Source organism: Nerophis lumbriciformis, linkage group LG05 (assembly GCF_033978685.3).
Source record: "Nerophis lumbriciformis linkage group LG05, RoL_Nlum_v2.1, whole genome shotgun sequence".
NCBI lineage: Eukaryota > Metazoa > Chordata > Actinopteri > Syngnathiformes > Syngnathidae > Nerophis > Nerophis lumbriciformis.
Genome location: NC_084552.2, coordinates 32,515,333 through 32,539,046, shown reverse-complemented (window position 1 = coordinate 32,539,046; position 23,714 = coordinate 32,515,333). Strand labels below are relative to the sequence as shown.

The 23,714-nt window shown below is 43.2% G+C and overlaps 1 protein-coding gene across 1 annotated transcript in view; it reads right to left on the bottom strand.

The window, feature by feature from the left end:
- Positions 1-593: 593 nt before the first annotated feature.
- Positions 594-23,714, bottom strand: part of LOC133606641 (uncharacterized) — a 43,287-nt gene continuing 20,166 nt past the window's right edge. The window contains exons 3-14 of the mRNA XM_061960786.1: positions 13,681-13,839; positions 13,555-13,616; positions 13,180-13,282; positions 10,909-10,994; positions 6,057-6,157; positions 5,877-5,947; positions 5,707-5,814; positions 5,577-5,647; positions 5,396-5,513; positions 3,405-3,569; positions 3,242-3,337; positions 594-3,172 (exon numbers count right to left, since the gene is read on the bottom strand). Coding sequence (XP_061816770.1) covers positions 1,454-3,172; positions 3,242-3,337; positions 3,405-3,569; positions 5,396-5,513; positions 5,577-5,647; positions 5,707-5,814; positions 5,877-5,947; positions 6,057-6,157; positions 10,909-10,994; positions 13,180-13,282; positions 13,555-13,616; positions 13,681-13,839 — 2,859 coding nt within the window. The 3' untranslated portion in view covers positions 594-1,453. The remainder of the gene's footprint in view (positions 3,173-3,241; positions 3,338-3,404; positions 3,570-5,395; positions 5,514-5,576; positions 5,648-5,706; positions 5,815-5,876; positions 5,948-6,056; positions 6,158-10,908; positions 10,995-13,179; positions 13,283-13,554; positions 13,617-13,680; positions 13,840-23,714) is intronic.

The following is a 23,714-nucleotide window of genomic DNA, read 5'->3' as shown; positions in this document are numbered from 1 at the left end:
CACGTCATCATCATCACTAAAGGCTAAAGGAAAAATCTAATCTGTGGGAGAGAATCCCTCTGCCATTTTCAAGTATGTTTCTTTTTTTTTTTGAGTGGTCAGCTTGAAGCGTCCCTCTGTCTCTGACTCCCTCATCGTCATGTGACATGAGTGCGTGACTTATGATTTTGCTCACTAGTCTGGATGACCCGTCTTATCTTGCCTATGCTTGGCAAGTCCATAATGTTTCGCCCTAATCTTAGTCAATTGTGACTCATCATACAAACACCAACCAAAATCATTATGGATTTTCTCCGTATGTGTGGATGTTCTCATTCATCCAGGTCATTGTATTTTCTCCATATTTTTTTTGGCCTGGATTCGCATTCCTTTTTCTTTTTTTGTAGCTTGTAGCTTTGATGTAAACTACCGAGTTTCATGGGTCTAAAAGTAGCTAAGCTACAGTGAAATGTATTTAAGCACTGATGTTGTAGGCCGGGAACGAGGAAAACATACAAAACACATGTGTCATGTGACTGAGGCTTTATTTCTACTTTTAACATCTATATACATATTGCAATCATTTAAATAGAAAACATACATAAACAGATAAAGATACGCACAGGTTGGCTACAATTTAGTGCAGGGGTGTCCAAAGTCCATTTTTGGCCCGCAACCTTTTTTTAAATTTGGCCCTCATTATATTTAAAATACAATAAATAAATTAATAATTATTTATACGATATTGTAGTATTATTTTTTACAATGCTTTTGTTAATACATATGACACTAATTTGCTTTGTCACTTTGTCAAAACAAAGCCAGGATGGCGATGGTTTTAGTATTTTTAACGTACAAAACATATCAAAGTGCTCCCTCCCTTTTAATTTTCATGCATGCAGTTTGGACACCCCTGATTTAATGGTTCAAGTCCATATTTATCATACAAATATGTAATAATGAACGATTAGGGATGTGAGTGTGAATGTTGTCTGTCTATCTGTGTTGGCCCTGCGATGAGGTGGCGACTTGTCCAGGGTGTACCCCGCCTTCCGCCCGATTGTAGCTGAGATAGGCTCCAGCACCCCCCGCGACCCCAAAAAAAAGGGAATAAGCGGTAGAAAATGGATGGATGGATGGATGGATAGGCATTATAGTACCTTTTTTTATAATTCAAACATGGCGATCCAGTAGTTCCCCTGAGACATTTATAACCAGACCTACATGATGTTCAGTGAAAGTTCCACTACTATAATATTTAAGAACATGTCGGTAAAGTCAGGTCAGACATCAGTCACTTAAAAAAAACAAGGCGCTTTCATGGTGTCACTTTTTAAATATAAACAAAGAATATTTTTTTTATTTTCCCAGAAGAGCCACATGAAAATATAGCAGCATTATATTTTTTTTAATTAAAGTTACACACAGATAGACTGTGCTCTATTTTAAATTCAGTCCAACAGAAGAAAATGTGCTACCTCCAGCCGGGCTTGCTGGGCTTTGCAGACTCCTTGATGGAGGAGCTGCTGCTGCTAATCCGCTTGTGGCCTTTAGGGGGCGAGAGAGAGTCTCGGGGTGCACTGCTGCTCTCAGTCTTCTTCAGCAGCGAGGAGGAGGAAGACGATGAGGAGGAGGAGGGGTCAGGGTGACCTGTAGGTCTGGAGGTGGTCTTGGTGACTCTGAGGGAAGTCGTTCTGGTGAAGGAGGTGGCGGGGCTAGACAAAGGGGCAGATTTGGGGACATTGGGTTGAGGAAGGGCGGCTTTTGTCCTCCTAATAGACGAAGAAGCTGTGCTTCGAGTGAAACTGGGGTTTGATGAAGGGGTGGTGCCTTTATGTAGAGGTGTGGCAGGAGCACTCAGACTGGCCCCGCTCCCGAGGGCCCGCAAAGTGGAGCGGCACATTTTTTCCTCCGACTTTCGGACCGGCGTCTTCCTCTGCAAGTCTTGATTCCGAGCACCTGGAAGTTTTTGTTCCTTTGACTCCTTTAAGAGGCTGGAGCGTCGGGATGAAGGTGCAGTGGAGGGCTTCTCTCCAGGGGGCTTTTGAGGGGCTGGCGTTCCTCTATTGGTCCTGGAGATAGGAACCACCCTCCTCATGTTCTGGGTCTCCGTGCTGTTGAGGGTGCGCACCTGTTTGGGTTTGACCCCAGTTTTGGAGGTAGTGATGAAGCTCTTAGTGGGCGCTGCTTCTTTGGTCACGTGACAAGACGCCGCCTTCTTGCGCTTGTCACCTGTCGACCGTGCAGCATTGTGATTGGTGGACCTTTGCGATGCTGCCTCTCGTCCAGCCGCTTCTTGCCGGGTAGCGAGATCGGACGTCGTGGGAGGAGTTACGGGGGCGACGGCGAGTGGTGAGGAAGGCACTGGTTGGCTCTTGATGGGTTCTGGCTTACTATTGGTTGAATGCTTTGGTTTAGAGGGTTTGTGATTGGCCAGGGCTGAGGAGGCGGACTTGACCATTTTTTCGCTTGCCGCCTTGCAGACGCCTGTCACGCACCACACGACAACCTTCTCGTCGCCATCCTCCTGCACATCTGTGATGGCGACGTCCTCCTGGTCGCCGTGGAGACCAGCGCTGCTGTGCGACACGTCTTCTGCCCAGCGGGCAGTCTTGGCGGCGACCTCGTTGAAGGCCTTCAGTTCAGGAACCAGCGAGCGCTTCTCTACAAGCACAGCCATGTTATTGTTAGCCGTGCTGACGTTGTCATCGCCAACCGCTGAAGACATTCGGCGCTCGCCAAGTTCCGAAAGTGACGCCTTGGCGGCAAAGGCCGAACTGAGGTCATTTTTCCCGTTATTGTTCAAGTCGGAGATGGCGTCCTCTTGGCTGACATGTGTCAGATGATTGTTGAGGTTTGCGGCATGCTTTGTTGTTGTACGGCGAGGAGGGTGGCTTTCTGTCAAGGGTGGCGTGTGAGGGGCGGAGTGTGAGCCCGTAGGCTCCTGGTGTTTTACGGTTGCCAATCCGAGTGTCGTCAATTCCCGGTCAATGGCAAGCGAGGGTGAGGTGGATGACGAGTGTCGGGATCGTCGCAAGCTCCCTGTGCGTGCCCGAGGGGAACACAAGCTGCTGGACAGTGAGCAGGACTTTGGCGAGAGGAGCTCCAAGAGCATGCTGGCCTTGTCGTCGGGCAATATGGCTGCCGAAAGGTCCGTCTCGCTGCTGCAGTGCACGCCGATGGCTCCGCCCACCTGCAACACCCACAAGACAATCGTTTCTTTCCCTTGCTCAGCTGTTTGTGTATGTTTGTGTGCTGCTACCTCCTCGCCACCAGCCCAGGAATGTCTCTTCAGCTCCTCCGACACTTGTAACCGACTGCGACGAGCCGCTTCCTTCGCTTCTCGCTCTTTGTTGTCCTACAGCCATCAAATATTAAACAGAAATAAAGACTCAAATAAAGCTAACGCTCGTTTGCAGGCGTACCTTGACGGCGTCTGTGAACTTGCAGCAGAAACTCTGCAGGACGCTTAAGCAGTCGTCCAGGCGGAACGTCTGGTTGTCCTCGCAGAAGAACTCGGTCAAGTCCCCGGCCTCCTGCTTCAAAAGCTGTCTGTCGCCGCGTAGCGAGCACAGCGACGCCGCTGCATGCTAACGTGACAAAGGCACACAAAAAAACAAATAAACGTGTGACACGGTGAGTTGACACGAAGGATCTACGACATTGGTTGTCAAACTTTTTCCACAAAGTGCCACCTTAGAAAACACTTGGCTCTCCAAGTACCACCATAATGACCAACATTTAAATTCAGTAGCGTAGAAAGCCAAAGTATTCATTAAAAACAAGGCATAGGACACTTGCACACCAATTTTGGCTACACCCTGAGATTCAAGATTTCTGGAGTTCGATTTTCAGATGGTATTCTCATATACTTAAAGTAAATCTGGATCCTGACCCTGAAACTGCTTTGCTTGGCATTTCTAACACTTTAGACAAGATGGGTCGGAATTTTAGCACAGTGGTGGCCTATGGTATGGTCATCGCAAAGAGATGCATTTTGAGAGTGTGGAAATCTGACTCACCCCCTAAGTTTGAAGCCTGGTTGAGGGAGCTGGTGGGAATCCTCCACATTAAAAAACTGAGATATGAGATATCTGGTAACTTACATACATTTCGGGATGTGTGGAGACCTATCTTGGAATACCTGGAACTGTAGTCAACCCCCCTAAGAAGTATCTGTCTTGGCATAATTGATGTGATTGATGAAAGTGGACATTCAACTGATATGTTAAGCCTCTTTGTATGTACCGTATATTACCAAATAGTAGCCCGGGCGTTTATTTCACAAAATCGATTTTGGAGACAGGCGTTTAAAAGAAGCAGGCGGTTATTTGCACAAGGCTTTTATTTATTTTTGCACCAGCCTGCACCAGGCCATTATTTGGTTACAATGGTTACTGTCCAGTATTTTTTTTTTTTCGTACAAAAAAACTTTAAATATAAAAGCTATTGTAAACATACAAACAAAAAAACAAGAGATCAACATGAGGTAGGCTATCAAAAGACAGGAGATCAACAAGGCCTCCACATGGCAGTAGTGCAACAATTGTCAAATAGAATACCAATACTAAAAATAAATAAACTTTTTAAATAAAGTCTCCCGGGAAAAATAAAATTATGGTACCAAGTACTCAAGTATAAAACCCACCATCAAAACAGAACAATAATACTGTCACGTAAATAAAATAAAGGCTACAGTACTCCAAGTTTTAAATAAAGCACCATACAGGAAAAATAAAATTATGGTACCAAGTACTCTATAAAACCATCAAAACAATAATACTGCAGAAAACGCAACCCCAGTAGCATTTTAATCTAAATAATGCAAATAACAGCCCATAGGCGGCTATTTGGACATAGGCGGTTATTAGGAAGAGGCGGTTAATTCACAAAATGGGGTCAGACCCCGGCCGGCTATTAGGACATGGGCGGTTATTTGCCCAAGGCCGTTTATTTGGTAATATACGGTATTTTGTCTTTACATGTTATAATCTGTGTAAAAAACTTCTTCATCCATTATTTTTATTTTCATATTTTATTTATTTATTCATTTATTTTATTACATGTGTATATGTTTGTATTAGGAAAACTGACAGTAAAAATACTTAGGAAAAAAACCAAAACAAAAACAAGGCATAGGTTTTGTTTAAAAAGATTTGGCCACTTTAACATTGCACACAGTTTGACCAGTAACACTGTGTTTAATCATTAGAAAAATAAAATACTGTACTTTAATCAAGGGATGGTGTACCATTAAATGGAGCCCGCGTACCATTAGTGGTACCACAGTTTGAGAATTACTGACAAACTGTACCCCGCCTTCCGCCCGAATGCAGCTGAGATAGGCTCCAGCGACCCCCCACGACCCCGAAAGGGACAAGCGGTAGAAAATGGATGGATGGGATGGACACTACACCTGCAGGAAGCTGTCCAGCTGCTGCAGGAGCTCCATGTTCTTCTGGACGCCCTCCTCCACTGCGTGCGTGCGGGACGTCAGCCACTGCAGTTCGTTGTCCAGCGTCTCCAAGGAGATCCTGCACCGTAGAAGTCTTACTAAAGCAGTTTTAAAAGAGCCACAAGAAGGTACCGTTTCTCACCTGGACGCAGCCCGAACGTGACGCAACTTCAACGGGAATTCCAACAGCTTCTCGTCTTTTTTCTTAGCTTCCTGCCAAGATTAGCTCGAATCAGTCACAGTTTCCAGCGTGTTTTGTTGTTGTTACTGACCAGAGCCACAAAGTGCAACAGGTTCATCCCCGGTTTGTTGGCTTTGGTATCGGCCAGAGACAAGAGGGACGACAGCTTGAAGCCCGCCGCGTTGCCAGCAAAGCTCCCCTGAAAGATATTTGGACATTAGCGTGCGAGCACTTCTTCATCGCACGCACGCTCGCACTCACGGCGTTCAGGATGTTCCCGGCCTGCAGCACCAGGTGGAGAACGGCGTGCAGTTCCTGGCAGCCCAGCACCTCTGGAGGGGGCAAGATGGAGCATGTCGCGGGTTTAGTTCACAGGTGGATAAAAATAGCAAGGGTGTGTGAATATGTTGGGAAGACATGACGATCATGCAGAGGCGTCACCTTTCGTTGCCGAGCGAAGTGCGCAGACGTCAGCCCTCAGGGCCTCGCATGAACTGGGAAACTCCTCCTTCAACAACATGGCCTTGATGCGTTCCTTGTAACTGCAAGGATGGACACGAAACAGACTCATGAGGACATTTCCCCCATTTTAGAATCTCTTTTTATTTATTTTTCAAATTACCTATTTGTTTGAAAAATCAGAAATGGCTTCTCTGCAATGTTCCAAAGACAAAGCGTAAGCTCAGAGGTGAACGTGGTTTAGTTTTTTGTGGAATGATTTGCGTTTGAATATGAGACAGGCCTCTTTGGTCATTTTATTTTCTTATAATTAATTAAAAAGCAATAAATTATTGGTGTATTTGAATTTTATTTTGAAATACATAAAATATAAAGTAAAGCATTTTTCCTTTTGTGTCGAAAAAGCAATACTTAGACCCAAATTTTGTTTTAAAATTCATACAGCAAAAATTAAAATTATTTAAATGAAATATAATATAATTGGCCCCAAGTGTGTGAATGTTGTCTGTTTATCTGTGTTGGCCCTGCAATGAGGTGGCGACTTGTCCAGGGTGTACCCCGCCTTCCGCCCGAATGCAGCTGAGATAGGCTCCAGCACCCCCCGCGACCCTGAACGGGACAAGCTGTAGAAAATGGATGGATGGATAATATAATATAGTGTACACATATATGGAGAGAGTATATACAATATATAAGTATTAAAAGAAATAAATATAAAATGAAAATGAAATAATTTTTTAGATCCAGTTATTGGTTTTCGACACACTTTGACACTCATTGTTGTGAATGCCTCCCTTGGGAGGTGTTTCGGGCATGTCCAACCGGTAGGAGGCCACGGGGAAGACCCAGGACACGTTGGGAAGACTATCTCTCCCGGCTGCGCCTGGGAACGCCTCGGGATCCCCCGGGAGGAGCTGGACCAAGTGGCTGGGGAGTGGGAAGTCTGGGCTTCCCTGCTTAGGCTGCTGCCCCCGCGACCCAACCTCGGATAAGCGGTAGAAGATGGATGGATGGATGGATGTTGCGTATTTCAAAATAAAATTCAGATAATAATCGCTTTTTGATTTTTAATTCCATTTTGACGAAACGAAAATTAAATATCCAAAACATACATTGAACCTTTTCATTGACTGTCTTTAAATCTCTTCTTTAAAAACGTCTCCTTTTTTTGGCCAGGTTTTGCCTGAATTCGCGGCAGCTTTTTCTGAAAGCTGTGGCAAAATTTGCAATTGGTCATACAATGATTTAAACCCTTCCTTGTGGTCTACATAACATGTAATGGTGGTTCTTTGGTCAGACCATCTTCAAACCGCTTTCTGACCGTCTCTCCAGGATGCGCCGTTTTGTGGGCGGCCTTATTTACGTGCCTCCACTTCAACAGCATCTTCTCTCCGTCAGCCATGTTGTCATTTTTAGCACTTCCATATCGAGTCTACTGACAGATATAAGTTAAAACCATACGCTACTTTATATTAGAAATGGCAACAGCGTAGGATGCATGTGCATGTACGAGCCAGTCTGCCCCCCAAGAAGAAGCTAGAGGAAAAAGAAGGAGCTTATTGACTACAACGTCGGACTACAACTGGATAAAGATGGCGGACTCATGCAAAGCTCTTTGGGTAAATCTATATATGAAGGTATCTGCTGACATAACTAGGGAAAAATACATCACTCAAGTCTTAAATTCCAAACGGCTTGTTTGGAACAAGTTTGGAAAAAGGCAAGATTGTTTTACAAACGTGTCCGCCATGTCTCCATGGTTTGATAAAAAAAAAAATGGACTTAAGAAGATCCCAAATACACACAAAGAAGTACAAACACCCCCTCAAGGCTAATTTTTTCCATTATTGAATGTTAAGAGTTTATGAATTTGTCATCAATGTTTTAAGTGTTCCTTGTAACCGTAACCTCAAAAAGCACAGGATGGGAAAACAAATATTGTATTGATGTTTTACTTGTTTTATATTGCAAAAATTTAAGAGTAGACACTAGTTGGCAGGAAAAGCACATACTCAGCCCTCATTGTTTGTCGTTTGCAAATGAGCAAAATCTGTTCTTAATTGTTTTACCTGGGATAATTAAAGATTAAATAAGTATATAAATACATGTACACATCAAGAGGAGCCAGATGAGGTGGTTCGGGTATCTGGTTCAGGATGCCACCCGAACGCCTCCCTAGGGAGGTGTTTAGGGCACGTCCGACCGGTAGGAGGCCACGGGGAAGACCCAGGACACGTTGGGAAGACTATATCTACTGGCTGACCTGGGAACGCCTCGGGATCCCCCGGGAAGAGCTGGACGAAGTGGCTGGGGAGAGGGAAGTCTGGGCTTCCCTGCTTAGGCTGCTGCCCCCGCGACCCGACCCCGGATAAGCGGAAGAAGATGGATGGATGGATGGATAAATACTAGGGATGTCCGATAATGGCTTTTTGCCGATATCCGATATTCCGATGTTGTCCAACTCTTTAATTACCGATACCGATATCAACCGATATAAACAGTCATGGAATTAACACATTATCATGCCTAATTTGGACAACCAGGTATGGTGAAGATAAGGTACCCTTAAAAAAAATTAATAAAATAAGATAAATAAATTAAAAACATTTTCTTGAATAAAAAGAAAGTAAAACAATATAAAAACAGTTACAATGAAACTAGTAATTAATGAAAATTATTAAAATTAACTGTTAAAGGTTAGTACTATTAGTGGACCAGCAGCACGCACAATCATGTGTGCTTACGGACTGTATCTCTTGCAGACTGTATTGATATATGATGATATATAATGTAGGAACCAGAATATTAATAACAGAAAGAAACAACCCCTTTGTGTGGATGAGTGTAAATGGGGGAGGAAGGTTTTTTGGGTTGGTGCACTAATTATAAGTGTATCTTGTGTTTTTTATGTTGATTTAATAAAAAAACACAAAAAAAACCCGATACCGATAATAAAAAAACCCGATACCAATAATTTCCGATATTACATTTTAACGCATCTATCGGCCGATAACATCGGCAGGCCGATATTATCGGACATCTCTAGTAAATACATGTAAAAGTGGAAGTGTAAATGTTGTATATGCTACATTACCAAGAAGACATATTGCCGAATACAGGAACAGGAAATAGGTGTTACATTTGTGCCGTTTGAGCAATAAAGACTTAATATTTTGTTACAAGAAAATAACATACTTTTTGATTAGAGAGTTGACGTACACGTTTGAGTGCCGTCAGAGACAATTTTTTTTTTGCCGGAAATCATGTTGATTTGCAAAAATGTGCAGCCAAGTTGCAGGTTTTAGACATAACTTGGTTGAATTTGCATGAATTGGAGCGATCGCCATATCGCAAATTTCTGAACGGATTGAATTTTTACGTTTTTGATGTTTTTCTTACTTAAGTAATATCTGATTTGGTTAAAGCTTAGCTTTTTGTATTGATTCAATTGTATCTGTTTTTATTGTGGTCCATCCATCCATCTTCTTCCGCTTATCCGAGGTCGGGTCGCGGGGGCAGCAGCCTAAGCAGGGAAGCCCAGACTTCCCTCTCCCCAGCCACTTCGTCCAGCTCTTCCTGTGGGACCCTGAGGCGTTCCCAGGCCAGCCGGGAGACATAGTCTTCCCAACGTGTCCTGGGTCTTCCCCGTGGCCTCCTCCCGGTTGGACGTGCCCTAAACACCTCCCGAGGGAGGCGTTCGGGTGGCATCCTGACCAGATGCCCGAACCACCTCATCTGGCTCCTCTCGATGTGTGTTTTTATTGTGGTTTACTTTGGAAATCTTGAGCCGCTTTTTTATGTCTCAATTTTATCATAGGCTTTTTAGGAGTGTCTTTGTTATTATGTAAAAATTTTAGCGCTATCATTTTTTTTTTTGTTTTAGAATAATTACGATTAATTACGGTAGGAGGCCGCGGGGAAGACCCAGGACACGTTGGGAAGACTATGTCTCCCGGCTGGCCTGGGAACGCCTCGGGGTCCCACAGGAAGAGCTGGACGAAGTGGCTGGGGAGAGGGAAGTCTGGGCTTCCCTGCTTAAGCTGCTGCCCCCGCGACCCGACCTCGGATAAGCGGAAGAAGATGGATGGATGGATGGACGGACGATTAATCGCCTGTATAATTTAAATCAACTTAAAAAAAGAGTTCAATATATAAACACAAATGCAATTTTATTATGAGAAGGTCACCCAGGAACATTTTTCTAATGTTTTACTTGAATACACAATATTTACTTGTTCAAAACAGTTTTATCTCAAGTCTCTTTTGCAGTGGAATTTGCCAGTGAGCACACCAGTCGAAGTCTCCCCACTCATCTTTGCACTGACATATTCATTTACCTGATCACTGACCGTATAACAACCTATGCCGCATTTCAGCTAACCATCTACAGTTAGGGTAAAGGAATATGAACAGTTGATTCATTGTTGTAATTGTTGATTACATGAGTTAACTCCTTATTTTTGACAGCCCTATATTATTTTATTCATTATTTTTGGTCTACTGGTTATTTTCCATCCGTCCATTTTCTATACCGCTTATCATAATTAGGGTGGCGGGTTAGCTGGAGCCTATTCCAACTGACTTTGGGCGAGAGGCGTGGTCACCTTAAACTGGCCGCCAGCCAATTGCAGGGCACACATAGACAATCATACACACTCACATTCATACCCATGGACAATTTAGAGTCTTCAATTGACCTAAGATGAATATTATTGGAAAGTGGGAGGAAGGAATCACACACGCACGGGGAGATCGTTTCAACTCCACACAGATATGTCCTGACTCTGTGGACCGTGCGTCACGCTCTCGAAAGAAAGTTGGATCAGCAGTTCACCTGGGGAGTTGAATCAGCAGGTACACAAAGGCGTCGGCAAATGAGAGCTTGGAGATGTCGCTGTGGTATGCAGTCATCTTCTCCACCTTAGCAAAGAGAAAACATGCGGGCACAATTAGCACAATTGTGCTTTCAAAAGGTTGTCAGTGGTGTGAAAGTCATGCCATTGTGTTGTTCACAATGAACTTAACTAACACAGTGCGCTTCTCTTTCACACCCTCTATTTATCTGCTTTCTTTTGTATTTCAAGTTATCATTACATAAATGTATTGTTGCATTTGAAACAATTGTATTGTTGATAATAGAGGTAATTATTGTATTTATTCATTATCAATAGTGTTATTTTATTAGTATTTTTTTGCTCCATTTGTAGTGCAATAATGTTCATTGTAATTTCTGTGTTACTGTGTTAATGCTCCAAAAGCTCCTCAGATTTTGGCGCGCTCTACCTTCCTCATTTTTCACCCGATTCAAACCGTTCCAACTTCAAACTGTTCAGCCTATTCGGGAATCGCGGGCTTTCCCTTGACAAATTCAAAACATTCCCAGATTTCCCAGAATTCCAGGTTTTTCGGGACATTTTTCTCATTCAAAATGAATTGGCCCTTTTTCAAACTTCCACCATTTCCAAAATGTTCAACCTATTCAAACCATTCCACCATCCTGGAAATTCAGACTACCCTTTTTCCAATTTCAAAGCCATTTTTCAAAACCCAATTTCCAACCTTTTTCCTGGCAACCACTCCTTCCACATTTTTCAACGCATTTCAACTGTTCCACCGCCAAAACATTCATCTTAAATATGGACAACAAACTAAGTTGTTTTTTGAACTGGGAACATTGCTGGTTTTACCGAAATTCCGTAATACCATTTCTCAACATGTTAATACTTCAACATTTCTCGACGGATTTGAAAAATTCCAACACCAACTCATTCAGAACATTCACATGTTTTAGCATTTTCAAAGAAATTCCCTCTCCTCCCAAAATTCCCACATTTCCATGAAATTCCCATTGAAATGAATGGGACATTTTTCTAAGTTCCAAACCAAATTCCGGTTTTCCTGGAAATGTAAACTCTTCAACATTCAAACTATTCCAACATTAAAACTATTCTTACATTCATACCACAATCTCACAGCATTTCAGTTCAACTTCAGCATTAGAGCATTTAGGAATTGCCTCTTCTAGTTAATATTTACTTTACTAACTGCTTCTTTGCTATTACTTTTCTTATCATATTTGTACATATCGTATTTGCTGATGTTGTTCTGTTATTTTTGTGGTTGTTATTGTTGCTGTTGTTGTTGCTGTCTTATCCCCCTCTTGTCCCCGCAATTTCCCCCTCTGTCTTTAGGGATGTCCGTAAATGGCTTTTTGCCGATATCCGATATTCAACCGATATATGCAGACGTGGAATGAACACATTATTATGCCTAATTTGGACAACCAGGTATGGTGAAGATAAGGTACTTTTTAAAAAAATTAATAAAATAAGATAAATGAATTAAAAACATTTTCTTGAATAAAAAGAAAGTAAAACAATATAAAAACAGTTACATAGAAACTAGTAATTAATGAAAATTAGTAAAATTAACTGTTAAAGGTTAGTACTATTAATGGACCAGCAGCACGCACAATCATGTGTGCTTACGGACTGTATCCCTTGCAGACTGTATTGATATATATTGATATATAATGTAGGAACCAGAATATTAATAACAGAAAGAAACAACCCTTTTGTGTGAATGAGTGTAAATGGGGGAGGGAGCTTTTTTGGGTTGGTGCACTAATTGTAAGTGTGTCTTGTGTTTTTTATGTTGATTTAATAAAAAAAACAACAAAAAAAACGATACCGATAATAAAAAAAACGATACCGATAATTTCCGATATTACATGTTAACGTATTTATCGGCCGATAATAACGACATCCCTATCTGTCTTCCTTTTTTCCTCTTTATATCCCCTCCTGCTGCGGTCCGGCTGCGCCAAACATTAATACAAATCCATTTAATAAAGTCAAACACAAATAAGGCAACAAGAGAAGTATCCCACACTTCACATCAACAGTATGATTTGCCTGAGTAGCTGGACAGGACAAAAAAAACACAATTAACTTATTGGCGCTTTTAACGCTGACTGAGTGGTTTATTCCTTACTTACAACATGGGTTCTGTTGTGCAATATTACTAATGAAAGCTTTCCTTCCCACTTTCTCACGCACTCCAGATACTTAACCGTTACAAGTTTGTCAGTGTGAAAGCGTGTCACCTCATCCGTCTCGGGCAGCAGCTTCAGCAGCTCTCTCAGAGGCTCCGCCCCATACGGCTCACTGTTGCCACGGCGGATGTCGTCAACGATGGCCTGATTGGACCTGAAAGATGATCATAATAGGGAATTAACATGAAGTGCATCAATGCTATGTCAGTATCCCCATTAGAGCATCACGTTCACACCGCCATGTGTCACCGTGTTAAGTAAACACGCTCTGAACATCGCAAACACAAACACAGTCGTCATGCCAGGCCGTGTGCACGACTTCACGCCATCATGACACCAGCACGGCCGCGTGTGTTTCACCCACAACACCTTGGCAATGAGGGTGAGCAGTCGCGCACACGCCACACCATCATAAAAGTGTGTTACCTCTTGAACTGCTTGAGGAAGATGGCCACGTTCATGCCCCTCTTGGTGTCCATGATGGAGACCTGCAGGGCAACAGGTGGTCACATTCACCTTACACAACATCATCGTCATCCGGCGTCACCTTACCACATCCTTCGTCTCCCGTAGTGAGCTGCGGACCCTCCCTCCCCTGGTGGGCACGGTCTTAGTGTTCGATTGGCCAAAAAGCTCCTCCACCGTTTGGGCATCGATCTCGTACTGCTGCTGCACCCGCCCCTGAGTCCAAAGGTTGGCGCGTCCCCTTACCTGCCAGGAAGTTACACACCTCACAGTATCTGGCAAGACAACGTCCCTCACATCACAGCTACCATTTTAATACATCTTCTCATGTACACTATATTGCCAAAAGTATTTGGCCACCTGCCTTGACTCACATAATATGAGCTTGAAGTGTCATCCCATTCCTAACCCACAAGGTTCAATATGATGTCGGTCCACCTTTTGCAGCTATTACAGCTTCAACTCTTCTGGGAAGGCTGACCACAAGGTTGTAGAGTGTGTTTATAGGAAGGTGAGGTCACACACTGATGTTGATCGAGAAGGCCTGGCTCACAGTCTCCGTTCTAATTCATCCCAAAGGTGTTCTATCGGGTTCAGGTCAGGACTCTGTGCAGGCCAGTCAAGTATATCCACACCAGACTCTGTCATCCATGTCTTTATGGACCTCGCTTTGTGCACTGGTGCACAGTCATGTTGGAAGAGGAAGGGGCCCGCTCCAAACTGTTCCCACAAGGTCGGGAGCATGGAATTGTCCAAAATGTTTTGGTATTCTGGAGAATTGAAATTTCCATTCTCTGGAACTAAGGGGCCAAGCCCAACTCCTGAAAAACAACCTAACACCATATTTCCTCCTCCACCAAATTTCACACTCGGCACAATACAGTCCGAAATGTACCGTTCTCCTGGCAACCTCCAAACCCAGACTCGTCCATCAGATTGTCAGATGGAAACGCGTGATTCATCACTCCAGAGAACTTGTCTCCACTGCTCTAGAGTCCAGTGGCGACGTGCTTTACACCACTGCATCCGATGCTTTGCATTGGACTTGGTGATGTATGGCTTAGATACAGCTGCTCGGCCATGGAAACCCATTCCTTGAAGCTCTCTGCGTACTGTACGTGGGCTAATTGGAAGGTCACATGAAGTTTGGAGCTCTGTCGCAACTCTTTGCACTCTGCGCTTCTGCATCCGTGGACCCCTCTCTGTCAGTTTACGTGGCCTACCACTTGGTGGCTGAGTTGCTGTTGTTCCCAAACTATTCAATTTTCTTATAATAAAGACGACAGTTGACTTTGGAATATTTATGAGCGAGGAAATTTTACGACTGGATTTGTTGCACAGGTGGCATTCTATGACATATGACAGTTCCATGCTGGAAATAACTGAGCTCCTGAGAGTGGCCCATTCTTTCACAAATGTTTGTAGAAACAGTCTCCATGCCTAAGTGCTTGATTTTATACACCTGTGGTCAGGCCAAGTGATTAGAACACCTGATTCTGATAATTTGGATGGGTGGCCAAATACATTTGGCAATATAGTGTATCTTGTCTATACTTTAGAGTAGTCAGTGTACAGCTTGTATAGCAATACAGATGTACTATTCCCTTAAAATGAGCAAACATTATACCTCATTGGTACTTAACACTTAAGAGTGTTTTGAGTGTTATGCTTTAAGTTAAATTCGAGTTATAAGCTTCCTCGCCGTTGTAGAAGCGAAGATCCGCCCAAAACATCTTGTATTATTCGCTAGCATTAGCTTATAGCAAGAGATGGACATAGCTTTGTTTTTCCAACCAAAGCAAGTGTGAGGGACAGTGCTAGGAAGAAAAACGGACAATATTCATTGAAATAAATAAATAAATAAATAATTAAAAACATGAGCGTGTCGCCAACTTGGTGAAGCAATTGAAACGTATCACTGCTGGTTTGCACCACACTGAAGCAAAATGAGTCTAATGCAAGCCAAGGATGTAAAATAATAAAAGGATGTAAACAGCAGACATTTATCCGTGAAAATATGTAGAAGCTGCTAATGGTGTGTTTGACGGAGAAGCAACTGGAAGGACATACCATATGCTGTACATTATTACTACATTACTTTAGACCAGGGGGGCCCATTACGTCGATCGTGAGGTCGATTGACATTGAAAAAATAGACCTAAAAACTAGGGATCATCAATCTTCACTATGACGTCACTATCGTCACTTGATTGACATTAAAGGCACCCAAGGATCTTGTGAGATGACGCTGGCTGCAGCAAGCTCAGTGTGAAAGAAAAAAACACTATCAGGAAGGCGAGAAATAGACTCTCGCGCTGTACCTGCCATCAAAAACCTAAAGACCGACCACACAGTTCCTGTCTTCACAATAAAAGTGCAGCTCAATCCTGGCTGCGCTAACAAAATAAGAGCCTCAGAAAGCTAGTGCACACAAGCTAGCAAGCTACAGATTTTCCATCAATGTATTTCTTGTCAAGGACACGAGTATGGAAGCTGGACAAATACGATGCCAAAAACCAACCACTTCCATGTGGTATTGGACAGAACGGAGGACTTTTTTTCTCCTCCACAAAGTAAGTTTGAAAAGGAAGAAGTTATCAGCCCGACTGTGAATCCTGTCTTGATTGCAATCAATGCAAGTCATCAGAATCAGGTCATACACCAACTTATATTCTCGTCTTCATGAAAGAAGGGAATCTATATGTGTTATACATCCTTGTATTTTCATTAAAAGATGAGCTTCAAGAGGGACAGGTGTGCTTGAAGCTCATTGAGAGAATGCCAAGAGTGTGCAAAGCAGTAATCAGAGCAAAGGGTGGCCATCCACTTTGACTTCCGGTTCCGGTTCACCGTGCGTGACTGCTCGCTGACTGCTCGCTGTTTCGAAAAAGCTAAGTATCGTTCTATTTGTGTACTTTTAAATTGTTCTGCAGCTTTCTTTATTACTTTCTCAACATATTTAGTAGTACTATTTAACTTGCAAATCACCCGATCTCTGTCTCTCCACCCCTCCCGCAGCTAGCTAGCAGCTAGCTGCTAAGCTAACGAAGCTAGCGCGGAGAAAGGCGTCGCCGGGCGCCGGTCAGAAGGAGTCTACTCCTGCACACCGTGACCAGGACTTCTCGGAAGGCAGCAGGAACTTCACTCGGTGACAGAAAACACCGTGAGTATGGCTTCCTGCGCGTCTTGCACCTTACTCACGGAGAGGCTGGCTCTGCTAGAGGGCCGTGTCCGCCAGTTAGAGCAGAGTAATCTCGTAACTTTAGATGTTGCGGACACATCTGCTAGCGTTAGCTGTAGCGAGCTAACTAGCCCAGCCTGTAGCAGTCCTAAGCGGCCTACAAGCTACGGTGTACCGGTTGAGACGCATAATAGATTTAGCTCTTTAGCTAGTCCTACACCCCAGTCTACCGGGCACCACACCTTAGTCATAGGGGACTCCATCACCCGAAACATAAAGCTTAGCAAACCAGCCACAATTAAGTGCATCCCGGGGGCCCGAGCACCTGACATAGAGGCTAATCTTAGGGAGCTAACTCGCAACAGGCCTAGTAAACACGTACGACAGGCTAATCGCACCACTAGTTATGCGAATATAGTTGTACACGTTGGCTCCAATGACACTAGAATGAGACAGTCAGAGATTACAAAGAGAAACATAGCCAGGACTTGTGATCTCGCTAGAAAGATGTCCAGGCATCGAGTAATTGTCTCTGGCCCCCTGCCTGCGAGAGGCAATGATGAGAGATATAGCAGATTAGTCTCGCTTAACAAGTGGCTGGCTAGCTTCTGTAGACAACAGGGACTAACGTTTATTGATAATTGGCCCTCTTTCTGGGGCAAACCAGGCTTGCTGATGAGGGACGGCCTTCACCCTAACCAGGAAGGCGCCATCATCCTGTCTAAGAATATAGACTACTGTTTAAGTCACATTTGACTAACTACACTAGAGCAAGCCCGGTCACAGGCAATTACAGAGCCTGCTAGTCCGGGTGAGGAGTCAGTTAAGCTAGAACTAGCCAGCACCAGGCTGGATAATTCCTGTACGCATAGCAATTTTCTTAGAATAACACACAACTCACATAATGTGTTTTCTGTTGTGAATGTGTCCGGGGTAGATATGCATTCTACTGAGGTGGCAAATCATGATGCGTTCAGTCGATCGCAGCATCAAGCAAACAATCTGAAAATTCCCGTCGTATCAATTCCTAGATATGGTCGAAACTATTTAAAGTGCACTACGTATAATAAACGCAACATTATTAATATTTCTACTACGGATAATTTAAACAAAAACTCGTCAAAACAGCCCAATACTTATAATATGGGCTTTTTAAACATAAGATCATTGTCTCCCAAAACGTTATTAGTTAATGAGGTCATTAGAGACAACAATCTTAACGTCATTGGTCTTAGCGAAACCTGGCTCAAACCAGACGAATTTTTTGCGCTAAATGAGGCATCTCCTCCTAACTATACGAATGCGCATATTGCCCGTCCCCTTAAAAGGGGTGGGGGGGTCGCACTAATATACAATGAAAACTTTAACCTTACCCCTAACCTAAATAATAAATACAAATCGTTTGAGGTGCTTACTATGAGGTCTGTCGCACCGCTGCCTCTCGATATGGCTGTTATCTACCGCCCCCCAGGGCCCTACTCGGACTTTATTAATGAATTCTCAGAGTTCGTTGCTGATCTAGTGACGCACGCAGACAATATAATCATAATGGGGAACTTTAATATCCATATGAATACCCCATCGGACCCTCAGTGCGTGGCGCTCCAGACTATAATTGATAGCTGTGGTCTTACACAAATAATAAATGAACCTACGCATCGCAACGGCAATACGATAGATCTAGTGCTGGTCAGGGGTGTCACCACCTCCAAAGTTATGGTACTCCCGTATACTAAAGTAATGTCCGATCATTACCTTATAAAATTCGAAGTTCTGACTCATTGTCAACAAACTAATAATAATAATAACTGCTATAGCAGCCGCAACATTAATGCCGCCACAACGATGACTCTTGCTGACCTACTGCCTTCGGTAATGGCACCATTCCCAAATTATGTCGGCTCTATTGATAACCTCACTAACAACTTTGACAATGCCCTGCGCAAAACCATTGATAGTATAGCACCGCTAAAACAAAAAAGGGCCCCTAAAAGGCGCACCCCATGGTTTACAGAGGAAACCAGAGCTCATAAATTATCATGTAGAAAGTTGGAACGCAAATGGCGCGCGACCAAGCTTGAGGTTTTCCATCAAGCATGGAGTGATAGTTTAATATCGTATAAACGCATGCTTACCTTAGCTAAAGCTAAATATTACTCAAATCTCATCCGCCTCAACAAAAACGACCCTAAATTTTTGTTTAGTACAGTAGCATCGCTAACCCAACAAGGGACTCCTCCCAATAGCTCCACCCACTCGGCAGATGACTTTATGAATTTCTTTAATAAGAAAATTGAACTCATTAGAAAGGAGATTAAAGACAACGCATCCCAGCTACAACTGGGTTCTATGAACACAGATGCAACTGTATCTACGACGGATACTGCAATACAAAATAGTCTCTCTCTTTTTGATGAAATAACATTAGAGGAACTATTACAGCGTGTAAGTGGGATAAAACAAACAACATGTTTACTTGACCCACTTCCTGGGAAACTTATCAAGGAGCTTTTTGTATTATTAGGTCCATCAGTGCTAAATATTATAAACCTATCACTTTCCTCTGGCACTGTTCCCCTAGCATTCAAGAAAGCGGTTATTCATCCTCTGCTCAAAAGACCTAACCTTGATCCTGACCTCATGGTAAACTACCGACCGGTGTCCCACCTTCCCTTTATTTCGAAAATCCTGGAAAAAATTGTCGCACAGCAGCTAAATGAACACTTAGTGTCTAACAATCTCTGTGAACCTTTTCAATCCGGATTCAGGGCAAATCACTCTACGGAGACAGCCCTCGCAAAAATGACTAATGATCTACTGCTAACGATGGATTCTGATGCGTCATCTATGTTGCTGCTTCTTGATCTTAGCGCTGCTTTCGATACCGTCGATCATAATATTTTATTAGAGCGTATCAAAACACGTATTGGTATGTCAGACTTAGCTTTGTCGTGGTTTAACTCTTATCTTACTGACAGGATGCAATGCGTCTCCCATAATAATGTGACCTCGGACTATGTTAAGGTAACGTGCGGAGTTCCTCAGGGTTCGGTTCTTGGCCCTGCACTCTTTAGCATTTACATGCTGCCGCTAGGCGACATCATACGCAAATACGGTGTTAGCTTTCATTGCTATGCTGATGACACCCAACTCTACATGCCCCTAAAGCTGACCAACACGCCGGATTGTAGTCAGCTGGAGGCGTGTCTTAATGAAATTAAACAATGGATGTCCGCTAACTTCTTGCAACTCAACGCCAAGAAAACGGAAATGCTGATTATCGGTCCTGCTAAACACCGACATTTATTTAATAATACCACCTTAACATTTGACAACCAAACAATTACACAAGGCGACTCGGTAAAGAATCTGGGTATTATCTTCGACCCAACTCTCTCGTTTGAGTCACACATTAAGAGTGTTACTAAAACGGCCTTCTTTCATCTCCGTAATATCGCTAAAATTCGTTCTATTTTATCCACTAGCGACGCTGAGATCATTATTCATGCGTTCGTTACGTCTCGTCTCGACTACTGTAACGTATTATTTTCGGGTCTCCCCATGTCTAGCATTAAAAAATTACAGTTGGTACAAAATGCGGCTGCTAGACTTTTGACAAGAACAAGAAAGTTTGATCATATTACGCCTATACTGGCTCACCTGCACTGGCTTCCTGTGCACTTAAGAAGTGACTTTAAGGTTTTACTACTTACGTATAAAATACTACACGGTCTAGCTCCGTCCTATCTTGTCGATTGCATTGTACCATATGTCCCGGCAAGAAATCTGCGTTCAAAGAACTCCGGCTTATTAGTGATTCCCAGAGCCCAAAAAAAGTCTGCGGGCTATAGAGCGTTTTCTATTCGGGCTCCAGTACTATGGAATGCCCTCCCGGTAACAATTAGAGATGCTACCTCAGTAGAAGCATTTAAGTCCCATCTTAAAACTCATTTGTATACTCTAGCCTTTAAATAGCCCCCCTGTTAGACCAGTTGATCTGCCGTTTCTTTTCTTTTCTCCTCTGCTCCCCTTTTCTTTGAGGGGGGGGGGGGGGCACAGGTCCGGTGGCCATGGATGAAGTGCTGGCTGTCCAGAGTCGGGACCCGGGGTGGACCGCTCGCCTGTGCATCGGCTGGGAACATCTCTACGCTGCTGATCCGTCTCCGCTCGGGATGGTGTCCTGCTGGCCCCACTATGGACTGGACTCTTACTATTATGTTGGATCCACTATGGACTGGACTCTCACAATATTATGTCAGACCCACTCGACATCCATTGCTTTCGGTCTCCCCTAGAGGGGGGGGGTTACCCACATATGCGGTCCTCTCCAAGGTTTCTCATAGTCATTCACATCGACGTCCCACTGGGGTGAGTTTTTCCTTGCCCGTATGTGGGCTTTGTACCGAGGATGTCGTTGTGGCTTGTGCAGCCCTTTGAGACACTTGTGATTTAGGGCTATATAAATAAAGATTGATTGATTGATTGATATTTTGAAGAAACTAGAATATAAAATAGTTTTCAATTATTTCACCTATTTTTTGTTAAGTACATAACTCCACATGTGTTCATTCATAGTTTTGATGCCTTCAGTGACAATCTACAATGTAAATAGTCATGAAAATAAAGAAAACAAATTGAATGAGAAGGTGTGTCCAAACTTTTGGCCTGTACTGTATATATTTACACACATTTGAAGATGAGGAGATCACCTCGACTTGGTCATTTGAAAAGTAGCTGGCCTGCTGAAAAAGTGTGGACACCCCTGCTTTAGGCAATACTGTACTTTATTGTTCTGCATTCTGTTGTATCGTTTTTATATAATATTTCTTACAAACCCCGTTTCCATATGAGTTGGGAAATTGTGTTAGATGTAAATATAAACGGAATACAATGATTTGAAAATCATTTTCAACCCATATTCAGTTGAATATGCTACAAAGACAACATATTTGATGTTCAAACTGGTAAACATTTTTTTTTGTGCAAATAATCATTAACTCTAGAATTTGATGCCAGCAACACGTGACAAAGAAGTTGGGAAAGGTGGCAATAAATACTGATAAAGTTGAGGAATGCTCATCAAACACTTATTTGGAACATCCCACAGGTGAACAGGCAAATTGGGAACAGGTGGGTGCCATGATTGGGTATAGAAGTAGATTCCATGAAATGCTCAGTCATTCACAAACAAGGATGGGGCGAGGGTCACCACTTTGTCAACAAATGCGTGAGCAAATTGTTGAACAGTTTAAGAAAAACCTTTCTCAACTGGCTATTGCAAGGAATTTAGGGATTTCACCATCTACGGTCCGTAATATCATCAAAGGGTTCAGAGAATCTGGAGAAATCACTGCACGTAAGCAGCTAAGCCTGTGACCTTCGATCCCTCAGGCTGTACTGCATCAACAAGCGACATCAGTGTGTAAAGGATATCACCACATGGGCTCAGGAACACTTCAGAAACCCACTGTCAGTAACTACAGTTGGTCGCTACATCTGTAAGTGCAAGTTAAAACTCTCCTATGCAAGGCGAAAACCGTTTATCAACAACACCCAGAAACACCGTCAGCTTCGCTGGGCCTGAGCTCATCTAAGATGGACTGATACAAAGTGGAAAAGTGTTCTGTGGTCTGACGAGTCCACATTTCGAATTGTTTTTGGAAACTGTGGACGTCGTGTCCTCCGGACCAAAGAGGAAAAGAACTATCCGGATTGTTATCGGCGCAAAGTTGAAAAGCCTGCATCTGTGATGGTATGGGGGTGTATTAGTGCCCAAGACATGGGTAACTTACACATCTGTGAAGGCACCATTAATGCTGAAAGGTACATACAGGTTTTGGAGCAACAGATGTTGCCATCCAAGCAACGTTACCATGGACGCCCCTGCTTATTTCAGCAAGACAATGCCAAGCTCGTGTTACATCAACATGGCTTCAAAGTAAAAGAGTGCGGGTACTAGACTGGCCTGCCTGTAGTTCAGACCTGTCTCCCATTGAAAATGTGTGGCCCATTATGAAGCCTAAAATACCACAACGGAGACCCCCGGACTGTTGAACAACTTAAGTTGTACATCAAGCAAGAATGGGAAAGAATTCCACCAGAGAAGCTTAAAAAATGTGTCTCCTCAGTTCCCAAACGTTTACTGAGTGTTGTTAAAAGGAAAGGCCATGTAACACAGTGGTGAACATGCCCTTTCCCAACTACTTTGGCACGTGTTGCAGCCAAGCTAAATTAATTACTATTTGCAAAAAAAAAAAAAAAGTTTGAGTTTGAACATCAAATATGTTGTCTTTGTAGCATATTCAACTGAATATGGGTTGAAAAGGATTTGCAAATCATTGTATTCCGTTTATATTTACATCTAACACAATTTCCCAACTCATATGGAAACGGGGTTTGTATTTAAAAATGTGTTTTGCTTTTTAAAAGGCATGTTACATGGTAAAAGTGTGCTGTTTTTTTTTTGGGGGGGGGGGGGGGGGGGGGGTAGGCACCAATCAAAATTTATTTCAATTTTTGTTTCTGTGGGAGACGATTATTATTAAATGTTTTGAGTTAAGAGCTCTGTCACAGAACCAATTAAGTGCGTAGGTTGAGGTACTACTGTGTTGTGTTGTTTGAATATCTGGCAACGCAAGCAAGTTCATTGTGTCTGACATACAGTCAAGCATGGTGGTGGTGGTGTCATGGTTTGGGGGTGCATGAGTGCTGCCACTACTGGGGAGCTGGGGAACAAGGATCACAGTGCCAGAACTGCCTTGATCCTCTTGGACATGGACTTGAGCGGAGAGACACATGTTGTTCCTTTCACTTGAGGATACACCACAGATGTTTCATTATGTTCAGGTGTAGAGGAAACATACTTGGACACTCCATCATCTCCATCTTTAGCTTCCTCAGCCAGGCACTTGATTATCTTGGAGGTGTGCTTGGCTTCCTT